Raw genomic sequence first — 23,884 nt, 5'->3', positions numbered from 1 at the left:
TAGTATACAAAAAACTTTTCGAAATTTATGAAAATGTTTAAGCCCGCATCGCGGGCAATACACCTAGTTTATTTTAAAAATTAAACAAAAACTAAATGTTTAATTATTTATTGATAATATAAATCTGTGAAGCAAAAATTTTGATTTGTTAAAAACTTTCTAAATTTGTGAAATGATACAATATTTTTGAATATGACAATAAAACAATATCTTACTAATCTTTATATATATAGTTACGATTTTAATAATGAAATAATAATCTAAAAATATATATAGAAAAAGATATAAATACATGTGAAAGTTTGAAACAATCTATTCAATGAAAAAAATATACCATAAACTATTTTTATATAAAAATAAATGAAAACAAAAATTTGCGTGGTTGCGTGGGTCGAGATCTAGTACTTAGGTTAAGATTTGCGCTTTGTGCATAATAAATATTTTTATTACTTATTTTATGTTTTTCTGCATATTATGAAATAATAATAAAATAATTATATATTAAATAACTAAAAAATCAATTACTATTATGTAATAAATTGGCGTGCACATATAAATCAAACGACCGCTCTTGTTTAGACCGGTTCCTTTTGAATTCGGGTCTTTCAGATTTTAGACATTTGGACACAATAGATACTTGTAAATTTTTGGTTCTGGTTTGGATCGATTCTTCTTGAAGCCGGATCGGTTCGAGTCAATAATCAAAATACTCGTAAAATACCTGTAATTTTTTGGGACCGTATCGGGTCCAGATAAGGTTCGGTAGTTAATCTTAAAAGAACATGAAAAATCCAAACGCCATCAAATTTAGTCAATATTTGTCAATATATCTAAAATTTTACAGAATAACTTAAATTAAACTATTAATAATTAAAATAAAATATTTTTAAATTTTATATTTCAAAACTCCGTATTATTTAAAAATGTTACAAAATAATAACAAATATTGTTAACAAAAGATATTTCAACTAAATCATAAAATAGAACATAAGAAATCATAAGTTTGGATGTAAAGGTTTTTAAGTCGGTACAAATAGGTTTTTATTGAATCGGGTCTATTCGGGTCGGTTCTTATCGGGTTCGGGTTTATTTGGGTGGGTTTTTTTTTGTTCCGGTTATTTTGGGTAAAATAATTTTGGATCCAAAAAATATTTATAAATTTTATGTTCTTTTTCGAGCCGGATATTTTCGGGTTGGTTCCGGTTCGGTTTTTCGGGTCCACGTTAAAATGCTCAGGCCTACTCTGAAATCTTAATGCTGAGAGAGAGGTAAATTTAAATGTTTTTTTTTCCTCTATATAACAAATTTTTTTAAAAAAAAAATGTAAATTGTTCTTCAATTGAATTCTTTCGTTGGCTAAGAGACACATTCCAAAACGCATAATAAATTAATAAGTAAAATCACTAATACTGAGGGAATCGTTAAACATAATATAGAAAAGCATAATAAATGCAAGAAAAAACAGAAACCTACTAAAGAAATTATTACTTGTTATTTGTAAGTAATAAATACCCTAATTAAGCCGGCGAGGGAGCATAAGGAGTCGATCCAGCTTTGGTGGAGCAATGAAGCTTAACAGCCCAGTCAAAGAAAGGGTTATGGTAAGCTCCAAAGATAGTCTTATCACAGTCTCTATCCATGTTCAGTATCGAAGCGCAACATTCCGTTCCAATAAGGGGTTTTCGAGTGTAAAAAGCCTTAGCGATATCCGCCAAACATGTTTTTACCTCCTTGCAATCAGACAAGCATTTGGTGACTACCATTGGTAGATGGAACGGAATCGGGTGGAAGTAGGGGTTGTAGCCGGCAGGGAGTGGCGGAAAAGCCTTTCCGGCAGAGCGTGGGAACGCCCAATGTGGTTTAGGGTGGTAGTAAGGGTAGTAATGGTAATGCCACCATTCAAGCTTTTTCACTACGCAATGATGGGTTTGGTAACAAGTCGCTTGCTGTAACTTGTGATGTGACAAAACATGAGAAGAGAATCATAGCAACAAGAACTGCGAGATTCTTCATTTTATTTTGGATTCTCGAGAGTTTGTTTAAGGTTTGGATATGTGAAATGTGAATTAGGTTCGGATGGTTTTTGATATGAAAATGACGTATGGGGTTAATATAGGGGCTTTATTTAGGGTTATAAGATTACATTTCTGTGTGATGATAGTTACGAATGATGTATCTTGTTAGAATAATTCTCTGAAATACTCGATTCAGTTAACGTGATGTTACTCGTGTTTGTTGTCATTTTGTGATCCTTTTCGCTACAACTATAGTACTATGTTAGCAAGCCCTTTATCAAAAAAAAAAAAAAAAAAAAACTATAGTACTATGTTATTATTACTAGATCCTTTCGCCGCGCTACGCGCGGATAATATATTTAAATTTGGGGGAGATTACATGTTTACCACTTTCATGGTACCATTTTTTATTTTTACCATCATTAAAAAGACATTTTCAAAAATATCTTCTTCATTAAGTAGCAAAAGACTCTTATGCCCTTATTATTTATATATATAATAAATCATTATTTAAATAAATAAAAGTTAAAAATAAAAACTAAAAAAACATTAAAAAAATAAATAAAAAATAAAAAAGTAAAAAAAAAAATTATTTACTTTTTTTTATGTTTTCGAATTATATTTTTTCAAATTCGAACTTTTTTATAAAAATATTTTTTTTATTTTTTTTCAAATTTCTTTTTGAAAAACGAAAATTATGTTTGAAACTATTTTTAAAAAATATTTATATATTTTAAGTATTTATTTATATATTTGTTAGAATCCTCAATTTCACATTTCAAAAACCCTACTCAACCCCTCAACTCTAAACCATAAGTCTAGATTAGTTAACCCTAATGGTATAATTGTCTTTTACTCTTCATTAAAAGTGAGGGTAAAAGTGATTAGTGTAAACATGAAAAGTGGTACTATGAATGTGCTATTTGTGGCAATTTCCCTTAAATTTGTTACATTTATCTTTTTTATTTGTATGTGAATTTTTGTATACTAAATTATTTAGAATTAATTTTTAAATTTGATTTTTTTAATATATTTTTAGTTTGAAGTAAGTATTTCTATTATATGTAACATAATTAACTAATAAAATATGAAGAATCAAGTCCAGGATTTTAGAGTTATGTAAAAAAAGTATAATTATATATAGAGCATAAATTATCTTAGTTCAAAGATCGAAATCTCATCTCGAATAAATTCACGAAAGAAAGAGTACTCCAATAACCTAATTAAAATATAAAACCCACTTTAAAAAAAAATGAACTTAATAATATTTTTTAACGTATAATAGTTGAAAACTGACAATTGAATATCGATCTAGAATATTATTTTAATATATCTAATGGTAAATATTAATTGTAATAAACAAATTTTGAATTTTGTAATATTACATGAATTAGAAGTCTTTAAAATCTAAAATCTATTTTATTAACATAATATTTTTTTATTCATTTATTATTTTGACGTTACAAAATATTGCTTTAGTTTTATTTGTATATTAATTTTTTTAATAATTTAGTTTGTTTTTAAGTAATTTTAAATTTATCAAGAATATAATATATTTAAAATTATTTATTTAAATATATTTAAATATGATGTCTCATTTTTATGTGTGTTTGCGTTGAGCATATTAAATTTGTAGTTTGTATATTTAATAACACATTGTTGCGTGCCGTTCTATGGTTTTAATAAATGTGTTGTCATTTCATTTTTATTACTACTAACATGATTTTTTAGTGATCAATGATAATGTATTTTTAACGTTATGGATTATAGTTTATCGTATATTTTCTAACTCTTCATGCTGGCACTTTTAGAATCATTTTAATTAGATAATATGTTTAAAGATGTAAATAAAACTGTGTATGTTGTAAATTTAGACTTTTTAGTGTAACTGAGCACTATCAATTATGAAAATTATATTATGATTTTATTTTACTAAATCTTTCTTTCTGTGTATATTTTTCGTTTTATTTTATATTTTTACAATTTTATTGCTTTATTCTTTAATTGCAGCGAATTGCTATTTTCAATTTTTGTTTCATATACCTTAAAAGTTTTCGGTTGATTTTTGTTTGTTTTCTTACTCCAATTATAACGTTCAGTTCGACCTTTTTTTTTTGGGATCAAACTACTAATATCATCAGATAGAAAATGTTAAACTCTAAGAATGGAGTGAGTATTTGTGCTAGAGAAAACTGATTTAGCCACTAATATAGCGAGATATTATAATATTAGAAGGTATGAAAAATCTTCTCTGTTTCCTACGCTGGACATAATTAAGTTGTTGTCAATTGATTCTATATTTGTGATAAATGGAAATACGATTTTATGTCTTCATTACATCATCCTTAATTGGTTTACGGTTCGACCATTTCTAATATACTGAGAGTAACATAATGTTAGATGTTGATTATCTTCTTCCAATTAGGAATGCACAGAATGAGAAAAATTTAAGGTGAGACCACTTTACAATTTTGTCCTCATATCTATATAAAGTTAGTTTATAGATTACTCTATTTGTTTCAAAATGTAATCAGTTTTAATTAAAATCTGTAATATTTAAAAGTTATTACTTTAGAAAGCTGTCATTTAATATATAAATTTAATCAATTACACAGTAATTTACATAATTTAATTGGCAAGACAATATCCAATAAATATAAAGTTACATTGAAATATAAAAACAATTTATATAGTGAAACAAAAAATACTTTTAAACCATTATATTATAAATCAAAGGGAATTCAAATTATATTAAAACATTAGAATAGTAAGAATTAGGAAAGCTGAAATCTCAACGTTGATCATTTACCTCGGCCATGCCTTAGACCATTTCTAATGTAATCCTCTATTTTTTTTCTAAAATAGAGTAATTTCATAATAAAGATGGATTTGTCTCTCATGTATTTTTTTATTTTCTCTTATGAAAAATAATATTATATGCTCAAAACTTTTTAACTATATGCTTAAAAGCGCGGAATTATGTTTTTTAAGTTTTGGTTTGGTTCTAGTTCGATTATGGTTTTTGATTTCAGTTCAAAAATATAGGAACCATTCAAATAATTTTATGAGAAACCTAATAAAATTTTGAGTTCAATTTGAATGCGTGAATCTGAACAGTGTATGGAATTTTCGATTTTGATTTTGGATTAGGTTGCTATATTTTCAATAGTTTGAAAAAGTATTTACACACTTATATGGGCGATATTTGGTTTCGTATTTTCTTGGTGTTTTGTCGGCCTCAGAAAAGGGGTTAGTAGAATTTGTATGATAGCGTTATTATCTTGCCTAGACAAATAAGTTATCTTTTTTTTTTGAGCAACGCCCAGACAAATAACTGGTATAAGATCAAGATTTATAAAAATAGAGTTAGTTCTAAAGATATAGTTTTTGACTCCTGATAAAAAATATTACAAAACCGAATTGTGTTAGAAATCAATGATAACACAAGTAAACACTACAAAACATAAGAACCGAAGCAAGTGTAGTTAATGAGGTGTTGGTTTGGAAAAGAAACATACGCGGTGGTTTCTTGACCAGCACCTTGAGACCCTGGTGCTCTAGAATATTCTGGCTGGCTTACCAGCAAGTTGTTGAGTCCTTCAGAGACCACCAGTTGCACCTAAGAATGCCTTGAACTGAGCAGCCATCATACTGAACCTTGTTGGGAAGCCAAAGACAAACGCATCAGCCTCGGCAAGGTCGTTGGAGGTGATAAGAGGAGCATCACTGTTTGGTGGTGCACTCATCTTACAGAGCAGATCTTCTTGGAGCGTCCCTGGTACCTGTCAAGAACAAACTCTTAGCTCGATGCTTCAGTATGAGTGTCTTCTTGTTTCTCTGAGAGGATGCAAGTTAAATTTAAGGTAGCTGAAAACATGCATCTGAGATGATAAGTGTTATGTCACTCAAAAGATTATCACATAGCCTAAAATGGTGGCAGATAAAGACATTCACAAGTAAATAAAAATATAGAGATATATTTCCTCTTTCATTCAGACATAAGAACTTATTTCTAACTTCAATTCCTATTCTGTTTCAATGATTTCATTATCAGTTTATGTGTCTCATTGTAGCCTAGAATTGTCAGATATTCTCCATAGAAACGCCAGTAAGAGATTACTGACTGACCTGCCATAGTTTGGCAACGACACCATATCAACAGAAGCAGCACCTTTCCTAATCTCTTGTGCTAGTTTCTCCACATGTCTGTACATTTAGTAGTACCTTTTACACTCCACCACACTTGTTAACGATGGATGAATGTATCTCCAGTTCAAATCCAAACTCAATCACATTTCTCCACACGTCTGTACATTGAGTAGTACCTGTTACATATATTCAATAATGTAGGCATTACTTGTACACTCTACAGCCATTTACCCAATCAAAATTTTAAAGAATCTAATTGTCTTCCTTGTTAGATATTGAACGCTGGATAAATTCTAGGCTTTGAACCTACAAAACCAAAACCAAATCAGAAGACATCAGGGCTGTCTCCACAAATTTAAGAAATATAAAAGAAAAAACGTAAAGTGTTAATGGACTCCCGAACTCATGATGGTTGTTGAAAAGGAGATTATCATGCTATTTCTCAGAGTTTCATCTCGAGGCACAAAGACTCTTCCACTTTCTCAGCCATTGTAGAAGCTCTAAGCTGTTGCAACTGCCTCTGCTGAATCCTGCAATAGATCACTAAAAATCCTAAGTCAACTTCCGTTGAAAAATGGAAGGCAAACAATATCCTAGCTAATATAAAATGGAAGTCAAACACATTGAAAAACAACCTTGATTCTGGATCCCACAAAAAAAAAGATCTGAAAAAAATAAAGACACAAACATGGCTAAAACCACAGCAAGAGATATCTACTTGTGTAGTTGCACCGACATGAAACCAACACCACTTAAACGGCTCCCTAGTAGAAATCAAAGGACACCTGAGTTCTTTTCTTGCAGCAGAAGGCTTCTGATTACTCCCAACAGAAAAATCAGGCTTCACGGTGAATGAGTGCTTCTGACCATTCCTGAAAGGTTGGAAGAAAACTTAAGTGGACATCACAAACACATTAGATTAAGTAGATACTAAGATTAACGTTCAATACTTTCAAAGTTAGATGTTATACTATATGGAATCGAGATCCTTCTTTCTTCCTTAGACACATCTGAGAACCTCTCCATACCAAAGCCACACCAGTGTTTGCGTTTGACTCTCCATTACCATCGTCTTCCTCCAAAGCGTGTGATGGTTCCAACTCTCTGGCTGTGTCACGTGATGTTTCTCCGGCAGAGCATGAAGTTTGATGTCGTTGTCCAGCGCATGGAGATGTCTGCCGATTTGGCTCTGGCTTGACAAAACCCACACTAATTTAAAGTAAACAAAAATTAGTATTTCAAAACTTAAAAACAAAAACACAAAATATGGAAGTACCTGCATTTTTCTTGACGTTAGGCGTCTCCCAGAAACTGAGACAGGCTGTCTGATGCTCCCAGAAGCTGAGGAGGCGAGCAACAATGAATTGAGAATTCCAGGCAAGTCAAAGAGCCTCAAAAGTTGAGTCGCAGACGGCTTGAGCAACGGAAGCAGGTAGAGGAAGGACTCCTTCTGTGATGAACTATATATTGGTGAGAACTTCGAAACCCAACCATTATTGATAGGCTGAGTAAAGACGGGAGGATGTATAGATAGAGAAAGATGAACAGTTTATGAATTTAATTTGGGAAATATAAAGGATACGTTTGTAGTTGTGAAGTGAATAGTTTGATGAAGAAACCCTAAATCTAAAGGGACATCACCTCCAATGCCCACCCTCCTTATCGGTCAATCTTTGAAGGACATGAAACAAAAAGGAAAAAATATAAAATGGCAAATTGCTGGAATTTACAGTTAACCCTAAGGAAGGTAAACTATTTACGGGTTTTACCAAGTTTAACCGGAGAGAAAACCGAATCGAATTGAAATACGAACCAAAGATCATAAATTAGACTTAACCGTTCCCAATCCAACTTAAACCCTCCGATCCAATCTCGATTTTAACCATCTCGAACCCGAATCCAAATAACCACTCAATTTCGATTTAAACCAAGTCTCCCCTTTATTTCCATTTCCCCTCTCTCTCGGGATCCCCTCTCTCTCAACGGTTTCCCCCAAATTCGAAAACGTAACCCTAGAACATCCCACTCCCCTTCGATTCCTTCGATTTCCCTTCGATTATTCACCGAAAACGTGTGAATCATGGTTGAAACTAGGCTGGGTAAGAGAAAGGATAGGCCTCCTCCAACGGCTCCTCCTCCGCAAAAGAGCGGGACCTCGAAGAACTCGAAGAAGAACAAACCGAAGAAGAGTTCCAAGAAGAGAAAAACGACGGATGAGGAATCACCGGCGGTTGATTTTGTTGGAACCGTGGGAGTTGCGGAGGAGAATGAAGTAGAAGAACCGGCTAAGGATGTAGAAGATCGGGAGAAAGAGAAAGAAGAATCGGAGAAGGAGAAAGAAAGGGAAGAAGAAAATGGAGACGAAGATGAAGAGGAAGAAGAAAATAGCGATGAATCTCAAGAAGAGAAAGACGAAAATGGAGACAAAGATGAAGAGGAAGAAGGAAATAGCGATGAATCTCAAGAAGAGAAAGACGAAAATGGAGACAAAGATGAAGAGGAAGAAGGAAATAGCGATGAAGAAGTAGAGAACAAAGATGAAGAAAAAATCCAAGAGGAGGAAGACACCGGAGAAGAAGAGAACGGGACTCCCGAAGAGAACAGAGGTCAAAATGAAAATGAAAATCAAGAACAAGGAGAACCCCCATTGGAAGCGGAATTAGGAAATGTTGATGGTGATGGTGAAGGGGTTCTCGGGCAAGGAGAAGAGGTAATAAGTGTGGAACTTGAATAGGGTTTAACTAGATATACTAGGAAAGGCTCGGATAACTTAGGAGAACTATGTTTTAGTACTTGCATAACTGATGTAGAACACAATGTTACTTGCAGGAATTAGAGGCAACCGAGGCAATCAAACCGTTGAGGATGTACTTCTATGAGTCGGAGTACAAGAAACAAATAAAGCTAGCGACCAAATGTTTCGTCAAAGACGTTATGGTTACATTTGACAATCTGGAACCGCCGATGAGTGATACTGAGAGGAAGTGGTTTGAGAAGCATCCACAATTCTGTCACGTGTTCCACCTGGAGAAAGACTCAAACCACATGGTCCAAGGAATGTGGATGTTGCTATTGCGGACAGTGGATAGCTCGAAGAGGAAGGAAGTGTGGTTCATTGTGAATGGTGTTCCCATCCGCTATGGCCTGAGAGAACACGCTTTGATCTCAGGTCTTAGCTGCCGCAACTATCCACTTGGGTATAAGGAGTTTGGTGATAGAAAGTTCGTGAAGCGCCATTTCAAGAAGGGAGAATCAATAAGGCTTGAGGATGTCAAAGCGAAGCTGTTGGCTATGGGAGAACACAGAGACCGGCTGAAGATGATGGTTTTGTTCTTTTTAGGAAGTGTTATCTGTGCGCAAACGAAAGTAGGAAAAGGCGCCAGAGATGTTTTGGAATTCTTCCAAAGAGCTGTGGACGATCTCGAGTTCTGCGAAAACTTTCCATGGGGGAGGTACTCGTTTGATTACATGGTTAAGGAGATATCGCACACCATAGATCATTTTGGAGGCCGGGTTAGAGAGAAGACTTTATGGCCACTTCCAGGTTTCTGTCTGCCACTGGAGGTAAGCAATTGAAGATAATCACCTTATCATTTGTTAATTTTATTGTGTTAAGTGTTTGTACATGATTGGTATGTAGTTGCTTGCTTTTGAGGCAATTCCCAAGTTGGGATTGAAGTTCAGAAAAGAGGTTGAAGACGTCGATGTAGACTGTCCTAGGATGTGCAGATCAGTCTTTAAATCAGCAGGGATGAAAGGGTTTTCACTTTCAAAATTGAATCGGGAACTGGACAAACTGGACAAAATAACGGTATGTTTCTTCCCCTACAAACTTTGAAAATGTTGTAGCATTATACTAACATAAGATTATTTTTTGGTTTTAATTTTTTGGTATCAGTCACGGGATATCCACAGCATCCTTCCTACCAAGACAGAAGAAGAAGTAGCTCTTTTGGAAGAGATGACTGAAGAGGAGGACGACGTTGATGTCGATGATATTTCTGTTGACAGTTGGATAAAGCGTCTTGCGGAAGGACATTCAGTCTTTTTTGAAGAGATGTATGATGTAGACGTTGCTGCGCGTGATCCAAATGCACAAGAGGCTGTCGACGAAGATCAGGATGACGAAGAAGGTGGAGAGGAAGGAGGCGCAAGCCAGAAGAAGATGATGGAGGAGTTGATCAAACAAGTGAAAATGTTTGGCACTCAGCTAAAGAGAGTTAAGAAGACAATGGACAAGTTTGAGGAAAGGATGGTGGTTCCGTTTGAGGCGTTTATGAAGAAAGCTATGGATGAAGGGCAAGGAAGCAGGGAGTGAAGAACTCGGTTATGTATTTTGTAAACTCGGTTATGTATTTTGTGGGAAGTTGGACCCATTATTTTGTTGTTGTGTGGATGTTGGAAACCTATTGACTTATTAGGTATGTTGGATGGAACTTGTTCTTGTTATCATGGATGTTGCAATCTTGTTATCATGGAAGTTCTTATGATTATTTTTTGAATGTGCCTCTTAAGGAAAACTAAGAAAAGTAGGATAACTTAATGAAAACTAGGACAACTAGGAGAACTTGTAGAACTTAATGAAAACTAGGAAAACTAGAAATACTAGGAAAACTAATTCTTCAACACCACACTTAAACTAAGCATACAATTCTTCAAACTTCCTAACAATGTCATCTTCTTCATTTTCGTCATTCCCGCCCCCGCCCTTCCCTGTCTTCTTCTTCTCCAAGTGACTTTTCATTTCAGAAATGGTCTTCTGTAATTGCTCAATCACTTTATCCTTCTCCTGGATTTCATCACGGGCTTGAAGCAATGCTCTCCTTTGCCATTCTGTACCAACCTCTTCATCGAACCAAGAGAAGTAATTGCATTCATTTCCAAGCTGCAATAAGGTCAAAATTCAAACCCAATTCAAATTCAGATTCCATTATATCCAGATTCCATCATATATTCATACCTTAAAACGCGGACAGCCATAAAAGTGTCGACCAGGATTTTTCTCAGTCCAAGCTTGCCTTATTTTCGCCGGCAAGCCACAGTGACACAACCTCAGACAAGAAAATCGGCGGCGGCTCCTTTGCGATAAAGACGAACCCGAACCCGAACCCACTTCCATCTTCACTTTTTCCATCTCACTTGCTCGGCGAGGGGGGAAGAGAATTCGATTCTCAAAATAGAGAAGAGAGACGAGAGAGGGAGAGAGACACGGGAGAGAGGGGGGGAAGAGGAAATGGGGGGAGAAATAGAGAGAAAGAGAGAGGGAGAGATGAAAAAGGGATAAAAAGTCAAACTGAAAGTACTTGAAAGGCTTTGGGAGGGGAGTAAATTTGTGTGGTTGAGATAATTGCCCAAAAAAAATTTGTTCATAGTTATACCCAAGATACTAGTATTCCCAACTTTGGTCATAGTTATATTTTTGTCGGTTTCTAATTTATTTAGTGTTACTAATCTATTAAAATTGGTTATCTAGTTTTACCTTCAATATTACTAGTTTAAATTGTTATATATATAGTTCCGTGCAATTATATTTAGCGAATAGATATAACTCGAAAGTTTCGTTTGTAAGATGTCTTTGGCCAACAAAGTGTTATTGGAATTACAAGGTCTCGTAAGGGATACATGAGAGTTTTTTTCCTAAATTTCAGAAATTGATAACCGAGTTTTATTATAAATATATGTTAGAGTTGCGAAAACAAATATAAAACAATGATATTCAGGTTTTGATAGAGAAAAAACTATGAGATTCGAGTTTTGATATAGATAATACTAATGTCATTACAAAACAAAGTAGATTTCAAGTTTACGCAGTTTTCCAAGTCATACAACACGATACAACACGAAATGAAACAAAGTTCAAGAGCCACAAAATCAAGTACCCAAATGCATTACTCGAAATATGCATTACTCCAAATTCATCCAAATTTAAACTCTTTTCCTTCCTTGCCGCTTGATGCGATATGGAGGTATGATCTTCACCTCCTTGATCTGATCTGGTACATTCCAAGAAGCCATGTCGGGCACAACATTAAGTGTTCTGGAATACGCCAAATGCCACATTTCCGTCCAGTAGTATTTTGAGCACAACTCATGGATATCAAGGCGCCTGCCATCAACATTCCTAGCGAAATAGATATAAGCTGCCAGTCCATGCAGACAAGGGAACTTTTCATAGTCCCACACCTTGCAAGTACAAGTTTTTCCAACCAAGGTCGCCCAAAACACCTTTCCTGCAGTGTCAGTGATCTCGTACTTAAGCTCGTAACTATCAAGTTCCCGCACAGGTAACTTATGTGCAACAGCCCATAGATCGTGCAAGTAGTTCTCAACCCGAGGCACCAGTCTTGTATTCATTGATCTAGAAACAACATCCTTCCGTTGAGTGAACCAATCAGAGAATTTCCTAATGATACAATCCAGCATTGGTATTAAGGCCCACCTTGTTGCCTCTTTAAACACGTTCTTCATTGATCCCAGAGTGTTGCTTGTATCCAAGTTGTACCTATCACGTGGGAAAAAAACCCTTGCCCATTTGTCCTTTTCAATACCACATTCCTCCACATACTTGTACGCAGCTGGACATCTTATCTTAAATGAGTCGTAAGCAGAATTGAAGTCATCAACCGTGTAATATCTGCCCAACTCCATAAGTTTTTGCCCGACTATATTCTTGTTGACGTTACAAGCATGTAATTTCACCTTTTCCTTCAAATGCCATAAACAATGACCATGGTGAGCCTGTGGAAATACGTTTCCTATGGCGAAAATCAAGCTCTGATGAAGAGTACTAATGAAAACCAGTTCAGAAGAGTCTGGTATAACACTTTTAAGCATCTCGAAAAACCAAGTCCAACTAGCAAGATTCTCACCATCTACTACTGCAAACGCAAGTGGATAACTCTGACCATTAGGATCCTGAGCTTTCGCGAAAACTAAAACACCACCGTTCTTCAGACGTATCCCCTCCACAGCTATCACCTTCCTCATAACTGCAAACCCTTCAATGCAAGCTCCCAAAGCTATGAAAAGGTACTCAAATTTACTTCTATCATCCAATTTCAAACAGGTTTTTGTCCCCGGATTCACTTGCTCTAACATGTACAAATAGCTATACAACATCTTGTAGCTCTCTTTCGGACTACCAGGTATATCTCTGACGTGATTGCTCATTGTGTCCTGCCAAAAGGAACCAAACAAAAGAAACTCACTACAATTTCCCCTACTATTATCCTGCTACAGTTTTACCAGTTATTCGAATTTTTCCTGTTTTCCTAATTCTACCAGTTGTACCCAGTTATTCAGTTTTACTACAATTTATCAAGAACAATTGAATAATCTAGGGTTTATCCCTATCCCTCAACTCCAATTCACCTACCGAAATTCATTATACCGAAATTTACCCCGAAACTAAACAAAACTTGTCACAATTACAAATCTATTAAAACCCCCAAAACCTACTTCCGAAATAATGCTCGAACAGAGCATAACTTACCGGCAGCGTTCGAGAAGCTGAGAGAGAGAGGAGTGGAGGAGGAGTGGAGGAGGAGTGGAGGAGGGGGAGAGTGGAGGAGGAGCTGCAGGAGGAGCTGTAGGTTGGGTGGTCTGGGGGGAGGGGAGCTCGGGGAGAATCGGGATTCACTTTTTTCTTTTTTTTAGACCAAACCAACAAACATAAGAACCACTTTTAATTTTTTTTACAGACCAATCCAATTCAGATCCGACCAAACCCGAGTTATGTTGGATGCCGATTTTGGTTTGGGACATTCTTGGTTCCAATTAAAATATGTCCTTTTGGTCTTTTCACATATTCATTAATGCTTGATGGGTATAGTATATTTTATGGTGCATAGGAGATTGATTGAGGAGGAGATTGGGCATTGGAGGTGATGTCCCAAATCTAAACTGTCGAGGAAGATGAGGAGATAAAGAGGATTTTTTTTTGTCACGATTCGGTCCCAGTAAAGTGGACATAAGCACATATGCTTAATGGGCCACGGAGCATCGTCAATAAGGCCACAGAAGAAAAATAATTAAGCCTAGGAACGATTAACTCACAGATTTTTTCGGCGGGTCCCACCAACTGCCTACATGGACAGTAAACAGTTCTCCATTGGACGATTTTTTATGTTGACGTGGACATGCTATCTGATGCTCTTATTCAGCTTTTAGTATTGTATTGATTTCACGGGCCTTTTTTATTGAACTGATCACATGGAATTAGTCTGAGTTAAGAGGGTATCAAGCTGAAGGGCTTTTTTTATTCGTTAGCACTTAGCACAATTGAGTTTAGGGGAGTGTGCTTAAACGGCTAAAAATATTGAATACAAATCTGCCCATAGTAAAGAGGTCGTCTACATAGGTACAAAAATGTGTGGCCCGCATGCATGTAGAAAGATCGGCAACTATAACATAAACTAAATGCTATTAACCAAACCGGGGACCTGTTTAGGATTTGGTTGAAACTTTACTTTGTTGGGCTGAACAAAATGCAACCTTGTTGAAAATTTAATCTGAGTTATGGTCTATCAGCCTGACTAGGCGACTAGCGACTATCCATAAACCAGGATTATCAGAACATGTATAAATATATATATAATGTATATTATAATGTGTAGAATGACATTAATTATAAGCAACTAAATCCTTTAAATGGAGATAATGAAGTTATCAAATTAATTTCAAACTAGTCGATTTGAGTTATTAAAAATCAGCTATGCAAAGATCATATGGTACACAATCGTATTCTGAAAACATATTAAGACATGAACATATAATTCTTGACATAAATTTGTAATAGGAAAATGAAAAAGTTAAGAAACTGGAAACAAAGATCAGAGTCCCATGGGTAAGGGGAACAGTCGCATCTGTAAGTCAAAGGATCTTCCAAATCAGACGAAAGATTCCGCAGAACAATCAACCAAATCGAAAGTACGAAGGAAACGAGGGACAGGTCCCACACGCAACTTACGTAAGTGGAAACCTTCTAGTTTTGTATCTTACCATTAATTTCGCATTACTATTACTGGTTAATATTATATGTATATGAGCAGTAGGGGGCTAAGACAATTGCTCTCTTTCCCCCTATCTCTTTGTCATTTGTATGAATGTGCTTTCGAAACTCTTGGATGAGGCAGCAGCTAAAGGTCGGACAGGTTTTCACCCGAAATGTAAAAATATTGCTCTCACACATCTGTGCTTTGCGGATGACTTGTTGGTGTTTGCTGATGGGTCTCAGCGATCTGTAGAAAGTATTTTGCAAGTTTTTGAAGCTTTTGATAAAATGTCAGGGTTGAAGATAAGTCTGGAAAAGTCTACTCTGTTTCTGGCTGGGGTTGGTGAGCAGAAAAAAGAGGAGATTTTGGGTCATTTTCCTTTTGCTTCAGGTAAATTACCAGTTCGATACTTAGGTCTTCCTTTATTGACTAAGTGTATGACGGTAGGAGATTTTCTTCCGCTGATTGAGAAGATTAGAAAGCGGATAGGATCCTGGACAGGACGTTTTCTTTCGTATGCCGGGAGACTCCAGTTAATAAATTCAGTGATTATGAGCCTTGTAAACTTCTGGATGGCAGCTTTTCAATTACCAAGTGGCTGTATCCGAGAGATTGAAAGAATCTGCTCTGCTTTTCTCTGGTCGGGTACTGATTTGAAGAGCAAAAGAGTGAAGGTTAGTTGGAAAGAAGTTTGTAGAACTAAACAGGAAGGTGGTTTAGGCATCCGATCATTGAAAGAAATGTCTGTGGTTAATATTTTGAAGCTTATTTGGAGGATTCTATCTGCAGAATCTCTTTGGGTCAGATGGGTTCAGATTTATCTTATAAGGAAAGGTTCTCTCTGGTCGATTAAAAGTACCACTCAGATGGGTTCTTGGATGTGGAAGAAGATCTTAAAACATCGAGACAGAGCAAAGCTTTTCTATATGGTTGATGTTCGGAATGGATTGAAAGCCTCTTTCTGGTACGAGAAATGGTCTCCTATGGGTCGTTTGATTGAGATTTTGGGGGAGGGTAGATACATTGAGATGGGAATTAAGGAAGATGCAAAAGTTGCTGAGTGTACAAATCACAGGAAGAAGAATCACCGGTTCTCTATGTTAAATAGAGTTGAATTGGAAATCGAGAAGATCAAGGAGAAACTATATCTTGAAGAGAAGGATATATCGTTTTGGAGGAATGAGAAGGATATTTATAAGAAAGAGTTTAAAACCAGTGAGACTTGGCAAGTAGTACGTGAGAAGCACCAACATTGTGACTGGTATAAGGCGATATGGTTTAAATACTATACCCCTAAATATTCTTTCATTCTCTGGGTAGCAATGCGAGACAGACTTTCCACAGGGAGTAGGATGGCTCAATGGGATATAGGTGTAAACACTTCCTGCAGCTTTTATCAAGACCCGCTGGAGTCCATTGAGCATTTGTTCTTTCAGTGCTCTTTTACTAGTCTTATTTGGGAAAATTTGGCAAGAGGAGTGCTAAAGGATAGCTTCACTGCGAGATGGTCTGAAATTAAAAGGATTGTAGTGGATGAGAATCAGGGGAGGCTATTTCTCTTTACCATTCGCTATCTTTTCCAAACTTCAGTGCATTATATTTGGAGGGAGAGAAATAGGAGGAGACATGGGGAACAAGGATCTTCTCACTGTCTTCTTACTAAGCTCATTGAAAAAACTGTAAGGAATAAGCTTTATATCATTCAAGGGAGGGATAAGAAGTATGAAGGAGGATTGCAGTTTTGGTTTGGAACAAGATAAGCTTGGCTGTCCTAGTAGGAGTGAGAGCTAGGTGCCCAGTAGGAGTGAGAGCTGGGTAAGTTTTTCAAGGAGGAGGAATGTCCTAGTAGGAGTGAGAGCTAGGTGCCTAGTAGGAGTGAGGGCTAGGTATTGAAGAAGTTCTTTTGAGTGATGGAAGAGTAGTTGATTGGAGTAGTAGTATGAGTTTTTTTTTTTTTTTTTTGATTTTCTAGTATAGTTTTTATAAGAAAGGACTCACTTAGTATTGTAAAAAGGTTTTTTTTTTTGAATTCAATTTAACATTCAATTCAAAAAAAAAAAAAAAAAAATATTATATGTATATAAACCTTATCATTTCAAACTTGTGACTTGTGAGATAACAACTGGAGGTAATAATACTATTATGTTGCGTTGCGCCTTTCCTTCCATACTCCCAGAGTCAGGTTATATATTACTCATATTACGTGGTATGATTCAAATTTTTAAAATCTTTGTTAGATCTAGTTTATGAAGTTATCATTATGCCAAGATATCTAGTATTGTTGCTGCAATTATGGATTCAAACCTTTGTTAAATCTTTGCTGCAGTTATAATACATAGCTTTCCGTCTAAATACTTCATTATGTTATGTAAGAGTTTACATAGTCATAATGTAATATTGATGATAACCATCCATACGGGAATATAAAGATTACAGTTGGATAGTTAACTTCTAAACACAGAAAAGGTTGCATAACCTGTAAGTCTGTAACTTTCGTTGACAAATATTTGGTCGCATGGTATAAGTTAGAAACTTCGTTTCGGTCGTTTACAACTTATAACTTCCATTAAAAAAATTGTAGAGTCAAGTGTGATACGAAGAAACAAAGAATGTGATGGCCATAGACTAGTGAAAACACGGAAATATATTTTGAATAAATAATAAAATGGAAAGACGCGCATTCAACCATATAATGTCAACCTGTATACGCACAACTGTCTATCTCCACCACATTATAAAAATACTTTTCTAACAGTATTCTTCCACGAACATTCTCTTGTATATATAACACTCATGCCTTCTTGGATCTTCTCCTAACACACTTCCTTTCCATTTGTTTACAACTAAGTTCTCCTTTTCTCTCAAATAATAAACTTCCACCTTCCTTCACGTTATGGGAAACTACGTTTCTTCCGCTCTAAGCAAAACGTCGTCTTCCCCGGCGGCGAGAGTGATTCTCCCTGACGGTGAGGTCCGTCGTATCCACGAGCCGACCAAAGCCGCAGAGCTAATGATGGAGATTCCAAGCTTCTTCCTCGTAGACGCCAAGTCGTTAAAAATCGGCCGGAAGTTTAACCCGTTAGCCGCCGATGATGATCTTCAAATAAAAAGCTGCCACGTGTACATCGCTTTCCCTATGACGCGTGCCACGTCAGCAGCTAACGCTTCGGATATGGCAAGATTATTCGCAGCAGCCAAGAAACAACAACGCAGCCGAGTCGGACCTAAATCTTCTGGTGTTGGAACAGCCGTGAAAAGCTGTCACAATGGAAGGGTATCGCCGGACGGAGGAGAAGATGACGTCAAGATGATATCACTATCAGCGGGATCAAAGCTGAACTTGGAAGACATAGAAGAGTTTTCGGCGGCGGAGTTTATGCATAGGATCTCGGTTTCGAAATCTAAGAAGCCGAAGTTAGAAACTATAGTTGAAGAATCTTTCTCTTAACGCATGCAAAATCAAACATAAATGGAAATTTGATTTTTCTTCAAATTTTATTATTTTTTTGTTTCATTATCCTCTATGCGCAAGTGGTTTCTCTTTTGTGGTATTGATGAACAGAAAGAGACATTGGTTGAGAATGAACATGTGATCGCTTCATTTTTTGTCCATTAATGTGAATTATGATTTTAGCTTCTCAAATTGGTAAACTCACGTATTTACTTCTTCAATTTTATTATCTCCTATATTTTTGCTATCTAGTGCAAATCCCCTATATAATATACACCATTTGAACTTCCACTTGCGCCTGAGAATGTTTTCGATAACAAATGTTCTGATATACATGTGAACGTTGATGATATCTTAAAAACGATCTTCAGGGAAATTATTGAGTAATATTTTAAAGAATTAAAAAGTATAAACTGTTTCTATTGATAAACATAGATAATATACGAATCTGTGATTTGATATATTCATTAGTAGTCATTTTCACGTAGAGATGTGAAATCACTATTCAGTCGTGTTGGTCATGTCGGTTAATATTTTTTTGGTTGCAATATAAATTAAGTGCGTTAACATGATGCAAAAAAAAAAAAAAATTCATATTCGATAAAAAGCTTCGAATTCTCATAAAATTAAGGAAATAGTATTTCTATTTGTAAAAATATTAAACTAAAGTAGTAAAGTGCTAGTTAGTGAAATAACTATAGTCATTTATCTAGTTTAATATTGCAAAAACATATATAGGTTTCGAATGTTACGAACCGTCCTATCCCGCACCACAGTTAACCATAACAAAAATCTCTATGTATATGATATATCTATACTTTTATAACTGTTAAAATCACACCGCAATTAAAACGTTTGTCCTGCACCGTTCAAACCGCAGTTACCATTCGGAGCCATAGTCACATATCTTAATAAAAATAAAATATGTAGCCATTTATCTAATTGGATAAAAAGCCCAAAACTTATTTTTTTAACAACCTCCAAAACTTAAGATTATTTAGCTAATTCACCTATTATCTATTAATATGTAAATATTAAAAATTAAATTTAATTACTTTTTTTTTCCGACAGAAGTACAACCCACGAATCGTAACGTGCGCATTGGTTTGGTCTCTTCGACACGACGCCGTCGCCGGTCGCCCCCGTTCGTGAGTTAATAATCGGCGGGTCAATGCCTTGCATCTTCTGATTGCTACCGATTGGAAGATTCTTGCCGGAGATTCAGTTTTCCCACTGTAAGGTTCGATTTATTTATTTATTAATTATTTTACGAACCGGTGTTGAACAGAAGAACATCGGTGACGATTTAGGCTTTACCGTTTTAGGAAGAGTATTGATCAATCTTTGATAAAGCAGAGTTTTGCTGGATTCTAGAGGAAGAAAGGATTGATTTGCATGTGACGTTAGGAACAGTTTGAGAATACTATTGCTTCAGGACAAGTGTGAACCGTTGTCTTCTTTTGAGGAGATCTAACGATGGGTGATGAGAAGGTTTCATTGCAAGGGTCATGTGGTAAGGAGGAGATTGTGGAAGAGCTTAGGAACTGTTTGCCTAAATGGGTTACACAAGAACAAGTAACAGATATGGTTAGAGGGACGTGTAGGAACGTAGTTGAGATAGTTGATGATTTCTATGAACACGAGACTATATTCTACGAGCAAGTCCCTGCTGATGTTTTATCTCTCACTTCTAGAGATGCGTTTAGTTCGGGTAACCACGAGGCACTTGTTTCGAAACTGGAGCTTCTAAACTGTGAAACCGAGGGAAATGAAACTTGTCAGTCATCGCAGTTTCACAAGCTCAAGAGCGTGGCTAGTTCACAGAAGATCAGCCTTTCTCCTGTGAAAAGGAACAGAAAGATCAAAGGTAAACCAAAGAAGAAAGGAAAAGCTGTTTCTAAGTTTGAATCTGCAGGTCCAAAGCAAGCCTCGATTACTAAGTTCTTCAACAAGGTTCCTTCAGATGATACCAAGGCTTAAGAAGCGGGTTTTCAGAACATTTTGGAAGTAATACTTACTGCATCAAGAATCTTGGAAGATTTGCAGCGACCAATGAATGTTGGACTACAATTGTTTAATCTTCATGGCAACGGTTTCCTCACGATCTTGCTCTCTGGCACGTTTTTGAATTTTAAGAAGCTATAGTGTTTTGTCTACATTAGCCTCTTTGAGGAAGCTATAATCATATCAAGGTTGTCATTCAGTTGCATAGTTATCAGTTTTTGAGTTAAATGTAGATTCCAAAGAGCATTACGATTATGATTTGAACGTTATCTGGTTCCTGCTTTCCATTCCCTGATCTTATTCTAATAATGATCATCTGTTACTTAATTAAAACCACTATTTGATTGAAGTTTTTTCCGTAAAACTCATTAGCATTGGACTTCTTAACCAGTAAAGCAACTGTTACAAGAACTTTATAGTCTCAGTATCATGGTTAAGCTGCAATCTATTTAATATAATTCTTGGCAACTCTGTTCTCTGTGTGTTTTCACAGTCTCCATTAAAGATTAACATGCACAGTATATTACAACGAAGGAAAACATAAGGAAGAACCGAAAACGTGTTTTTATTCAATTTGGTAATAGCGAAATACGAAAACGCTTATCGTTTTATGTTCCAACAATACAACTTCCAAACATTTACACACCACAAGCTTCTAGTTCTTGTGCTGCAACCTCCCACTCTCAGCACCAGCAAAAGGATCTATAATAACATTAACCACCGCTGGTTTTCTTGCAGCGAACGACTCAGAGAGAGCGGACTTAAGCTCATCGGGCGTTTCCACTATATACCCTTTGCCTCCAAAAGCTTCAATAAGCTTGTGATACCCTGCATTTGGAACAAACGACGTTGGTGCTGGATCTTCTTTATGAGGACCCGAGATCTCTTCAGGACTCCTCCTGTCACCGCCATATACACCACCGTTGTTGAAGACAATCACCACCACAGGAAGACTGTATCGAACCAATGTCTGCATCATAAAAGACAGTATGAAAAATCCACATTATGGTAACTACAGTACAGTTAATGTTTTGTGTTACTACCTCAACTTCCATGGCGCTGAATCCAAAACCAGAGTCACCTTCAACGGCAACAACAAGCCGATCAGGACAAGCAACAGCAGCAGCAATACAATAACCCAAACCAACACCCATTGTCCCCCAAGTCCCTGCATCAAGCCTCGTCCTCGGCTCTCTCTGAACCAAAACCGATCTCCCCACATCCATCGTGTTAGCCCCTTCCGACACCACAACAGGACTCGGTCCTTCCACCGCCAAAATCGCGTCCCTGATGATCCTCATAGGAGTCAAGAAGTTGAAAGGAACCACATCTTTCGCAAGCTGCATCTCCATCTTCTCACCGTTCTCTCTCGCCTTCTTGGAGATCGCCTCCACCCACGGATTCGTCTTCCCCAGACAAAAAGGATCGTCCTTTATCTCTCTGTTCAACAAACCCACCACCGTTTTAGCATCTCCGACGATCCCCAAGCGAGGCTTCCTCAGCTCAATCTCCTCCTCAGAGACATCAACAAGCACAAAGCTCACGTCTTTAGACCATTTCGGAGCCTCTCCGAAGTGGAGAAGCCAGTTAAGCCTAGCTCCAACCACCAAAGCGACGTCGCATTTCCCAATAGCTAGCGACCTCGCCGCCGTCGCCGAAAGCTCGTGCGTATCCGGCAACAAGCCTTTCCCCATCGGAGTAGGGAGGAAAGGTATCCCCGTGAGCTCCACGAGCTTCTTCAACTCATCCTCCGCGCGTGAATAAGCCGCTCCTTTACCGAACACAATCAACGGCCTCTCTGCCTTCCTCAGAAGGTTAACCGCAGATTCAATCTCCGATTTTAAAGAAGCACGTGCCTGCGGCACGTGATCACTAAAGGTCTCGACTTTAGCCACGAGCTCATCCCCCTCTGACTCCACGATCCTCTGACGCAACACGTCAGAGGGAAGATCCAGATAACACCCGCCGGGTCGACCCGACCCGGCTCGATTCAAAACCCTAGAAACGCAATTGGGGATCTCGCGAACGTCCTTCGCCTTCTCCGAAAGCTTCGAGAACGCTTTAACAGCCTCGATCTGATCAAGCTCCTGAAAATCTCCGCGGCCTGCGTCTCGCTGATCGCACGAGCCGGAGATCATCACCATCGGCCAGGTGTTAGCCCAGGCGTTGGAGAGGCCCGCGAGGCCGTGGACGCACCCCGGGCCCGAGACGGTGAGGAGGATTCCCGGTTTGCCAGTGAGGTAGCCGTACGCGGAGGCGGCGTACCCGGCGGACTGCTCGTTGTGGAAGGCGATGAAGCGGATGCCGAGAGCCATGGCTCGGGTGGCGAGGGAGGTGACGGGGATTCCCACGACGCCGAACATGTGCGTGACGCCGAGATGGGAGAGGGATTTTGCGACGAGGGCGTTGCCGTCGATTGACGGTGGAGTGGCTGCTGCTGAGTCATCCGCCATAGCTTTTTTTGTTTGATTGCTCAACTTTGCTTTCTCAGTTTCTTATAGTTCTCTCTCTCTCTCACTTTATTATAAAGGCTTTCGCTTTGTCACTATAGTTATCTAGATTAGTAGTGTCTGTTTTTGCATGAAGTGTCATTACTAATTTTAAACAGAGTCGTTTCTTCAAATAAATGTGTTATTATGCTTTATTATGAAAAAGATTATCTAATAGCAAATAGTAAATTCAATTAAATTATCACCAAACTATCCATTAACTCTTATCAACTGAAAAGTTGATAAATGAAATACAAAGGTATTGCGATTCAACAAACTTTTTGATGTAATGTATGTAGTATATATTTGGCCATTAGCGAGTCTTCCTCACCTAATCCTCTCAATAATTGAATTTGAATGTGATAAAATGATAAGAAATTATAGTTCGTTTTGGTTTATATACCCTTGTTTAAATTGAAAACATTGTTTTAGTGAGTTGTGTGCCGCCTCACTCATGATAATGATTGGATTAGTCTCGAGGTTTGCGGTTTGCCAGTTGCCACCATAGTTAGCAAAAAGAAAAACAATTCGAAATTTGATTTGTGCTTCTACACTAGGTGGAGGATTTTGACCACGACTACACAAAAGCCACCTAAAGATCTCTCATGATCAGATACATTTGATGTTACACGCGAGCGACTCTAGAGCACACAAACATATTTTCTCAAACGATAGTAAAATTCCTACAGTTTTCAAACTATTTTACTGATCTGCATGGTCCACGCAGTATGGATAAACTTTCGGATATTCTGACTCCATACGTCCAATTCAAATACAGTTTTT

At 37.0% G+C, this 23,884-nt stretch overlaps 6 protein-coding genes and 1 pseudogene across 30 annotated transcripts; 3 read left to right on the top strand and 4 right to left on the bottom strand.

Moving 5' to 3' along the window:
* On the bottom strand, positions 1–2,497 carry LOC117129248 (annotated as a pseudogene).
* A 2,508-nt stretch (positions 2,498–5,005) lies between these two features.
* Positions 5,006–7,789, bottom strand: LOC117125625. 24 transcript variants are annotated; one of them, XR_004452767.1, is made up of 6 exons: positions 7,441–7,789; positions 7,115–7,373; positions 6,800–7,036; positions 6,568–6,694; positions 6,144–6,470; positions 5,006–5,797 (listed from the first exon to the last, which is right to left on the bottom strand). XR_004452767.1 is itself a non-coding variant. In XM_033282538.1 (5 exons), the coding sequence occupies exons 1-4, from the start codon at positions 7,444–7,446 to the stop codon at positions 6,607–6,609; spliced, it is 492 nt and encodes a 163-aa protein (XP_033138429.1). In that variant the 5' UTR covers positions 7,447–7,789; the 3' UTR covers positions 5,341–5,852; positions 6,144–6,606. The 24 variants fall into 24 exon arrangements, 4 of the variants coding, with proteins under 4 accessions (XP_033138429.1, XP_033138428.1, XP_033138430.1 ...); XR_004452763.1 differs by having other exon boundaries at positions 6,568–6,707; positions 6,883–7,036; XR_004452761.1 differs by having other exon boundaries at positions 6,883–7,036.
* Positions 7,790–7,798: 9 nt separating this feature from the next.
* LOC103846075 (uncharacterized protein At3g43530-like) lies at positions 7,799–11,785 on the top strand. The gene is made up of 4 exons (XM_018655735.2): positions 7,799–8,874; positions 8,994–9,728; positions 9,805–9,975; positions 10,063–11,785. Exons 1-4 carry the CDS (start codon positions 8,245–8,247, stop codon positions 10,480–10,482), a joined length of 1,956 nt encoding a protein of 651 aa, XP_018511251.2. The 5' UTR covers positions 7,799–8,244; the 3' UTR covers positions 10,483–11,785.
* LOC117129145 lies at positions 10,582–14,067 on the bottom strand. Its single transcript, XM_033282534.1, has 2 exons — positions 13,657–14,067; positions 10,582–13,340 (listed from the first exon to the last, which is right to left on the bottom strand). The coding sequence occupies exon 2, from the start codon at positions 13,332–13,334 to the stop codon at positions 12,090–12,092; it is 1,245 nt and encodes a 414-aa protein (XP_033138425.1). The 5' UTR covers positions 13,335–13,340; positions 13,657–14,067; the 3' UTR covers positions 10,582–12,089.
* A 3,730-nt stretch (positions 14,068–17,797) lies between these two features.
* LOC103833162 lies at positions 17,798–18,794 on the top strand. The gene has a single exon (XM_009109256.3). It carries the CDS (start codon positions 18,051–18,053, stop codon positions 18,603–18,605), a length of 555 nt encoding a protein of 184 aa, XP_009107504.1. The 5' UTR covers positions 17,798–18,050; the 3' UTR covers positions 18,606–18,794.
* A 244-nt stretch (positions 18,795–19,038) lies between these two features.
* LOC103833164 (DNA ligase 6) lies at positions 19,039–20,899 on the top strand. Of its 2 annotated transcripts, none has more exons than XM_009109258.3 (2): positions 19,039–19,843; positions 19,965–20,899. In XM_009109258.3, the coding sequence occupies exon 2, from the start codon at positions 20,085–20,087 to the stop codon at positions 20,586–20,588; it is 504 nt and encodes a 167-aa protein (XP_009107506.1). In that variant the 5' UTR covers positions 19,039–19,843; positions 19,965–20,084; the 3' UTR covers positions 20,589–20,899. The 2 variants fall into 2 exon arrangements, with proteins under 2 accessions (XP_009107506.1, XP_009107505.1); XM_009109257.3 differs by having other exon boundaries at positions 19,039–19,848.
* A 212-nt stretch (positions 20,900–21,111) lies between these two features.
* Positions 21,112–23,187, bottom strand: LOC103833165 (2-hydroxyacyl-CoA lyase). The gene is made up of 2 exons (XM_009109259.2): positions 21,656–23,187; positions 21,112–21,582 (listed from the first exon to the last, which is right to left on the bottom strand). Exons 1-2 carry the CDS (start codon positions 23,063–23,065, stop codon positions 21,268–21,270), a joined length of 1,725 nt encoding a protein of 574 aa, XP_009107507.1. The 5' UTR covers positions 23,066–23,187; the 3' UTR covers positions 21,112–21,267.
* Between the last annotated feature and the right edge of the window lie 697 nt (positions 23,188–23,884).

Source organism: Brassica rapa, chromosome A10 (assembly GCF_000309985.2).
Source record: "Brassica rapa cultivar Chiifu-401-42 chromosome A10, CAAS_Brap_v3.01, whole genome shotgun sequence".
Taxonomy (NCBI): domain Eukaryota; kingdom Viridiplantae; phylum Streptophyta; class Magnoliopsida; order Brassicales; family Brassicaceae; genus Brassica; species Brassica rapa.
This window is presented reverse-complemented; position numbering and strand designations above follow the sequence as displayed.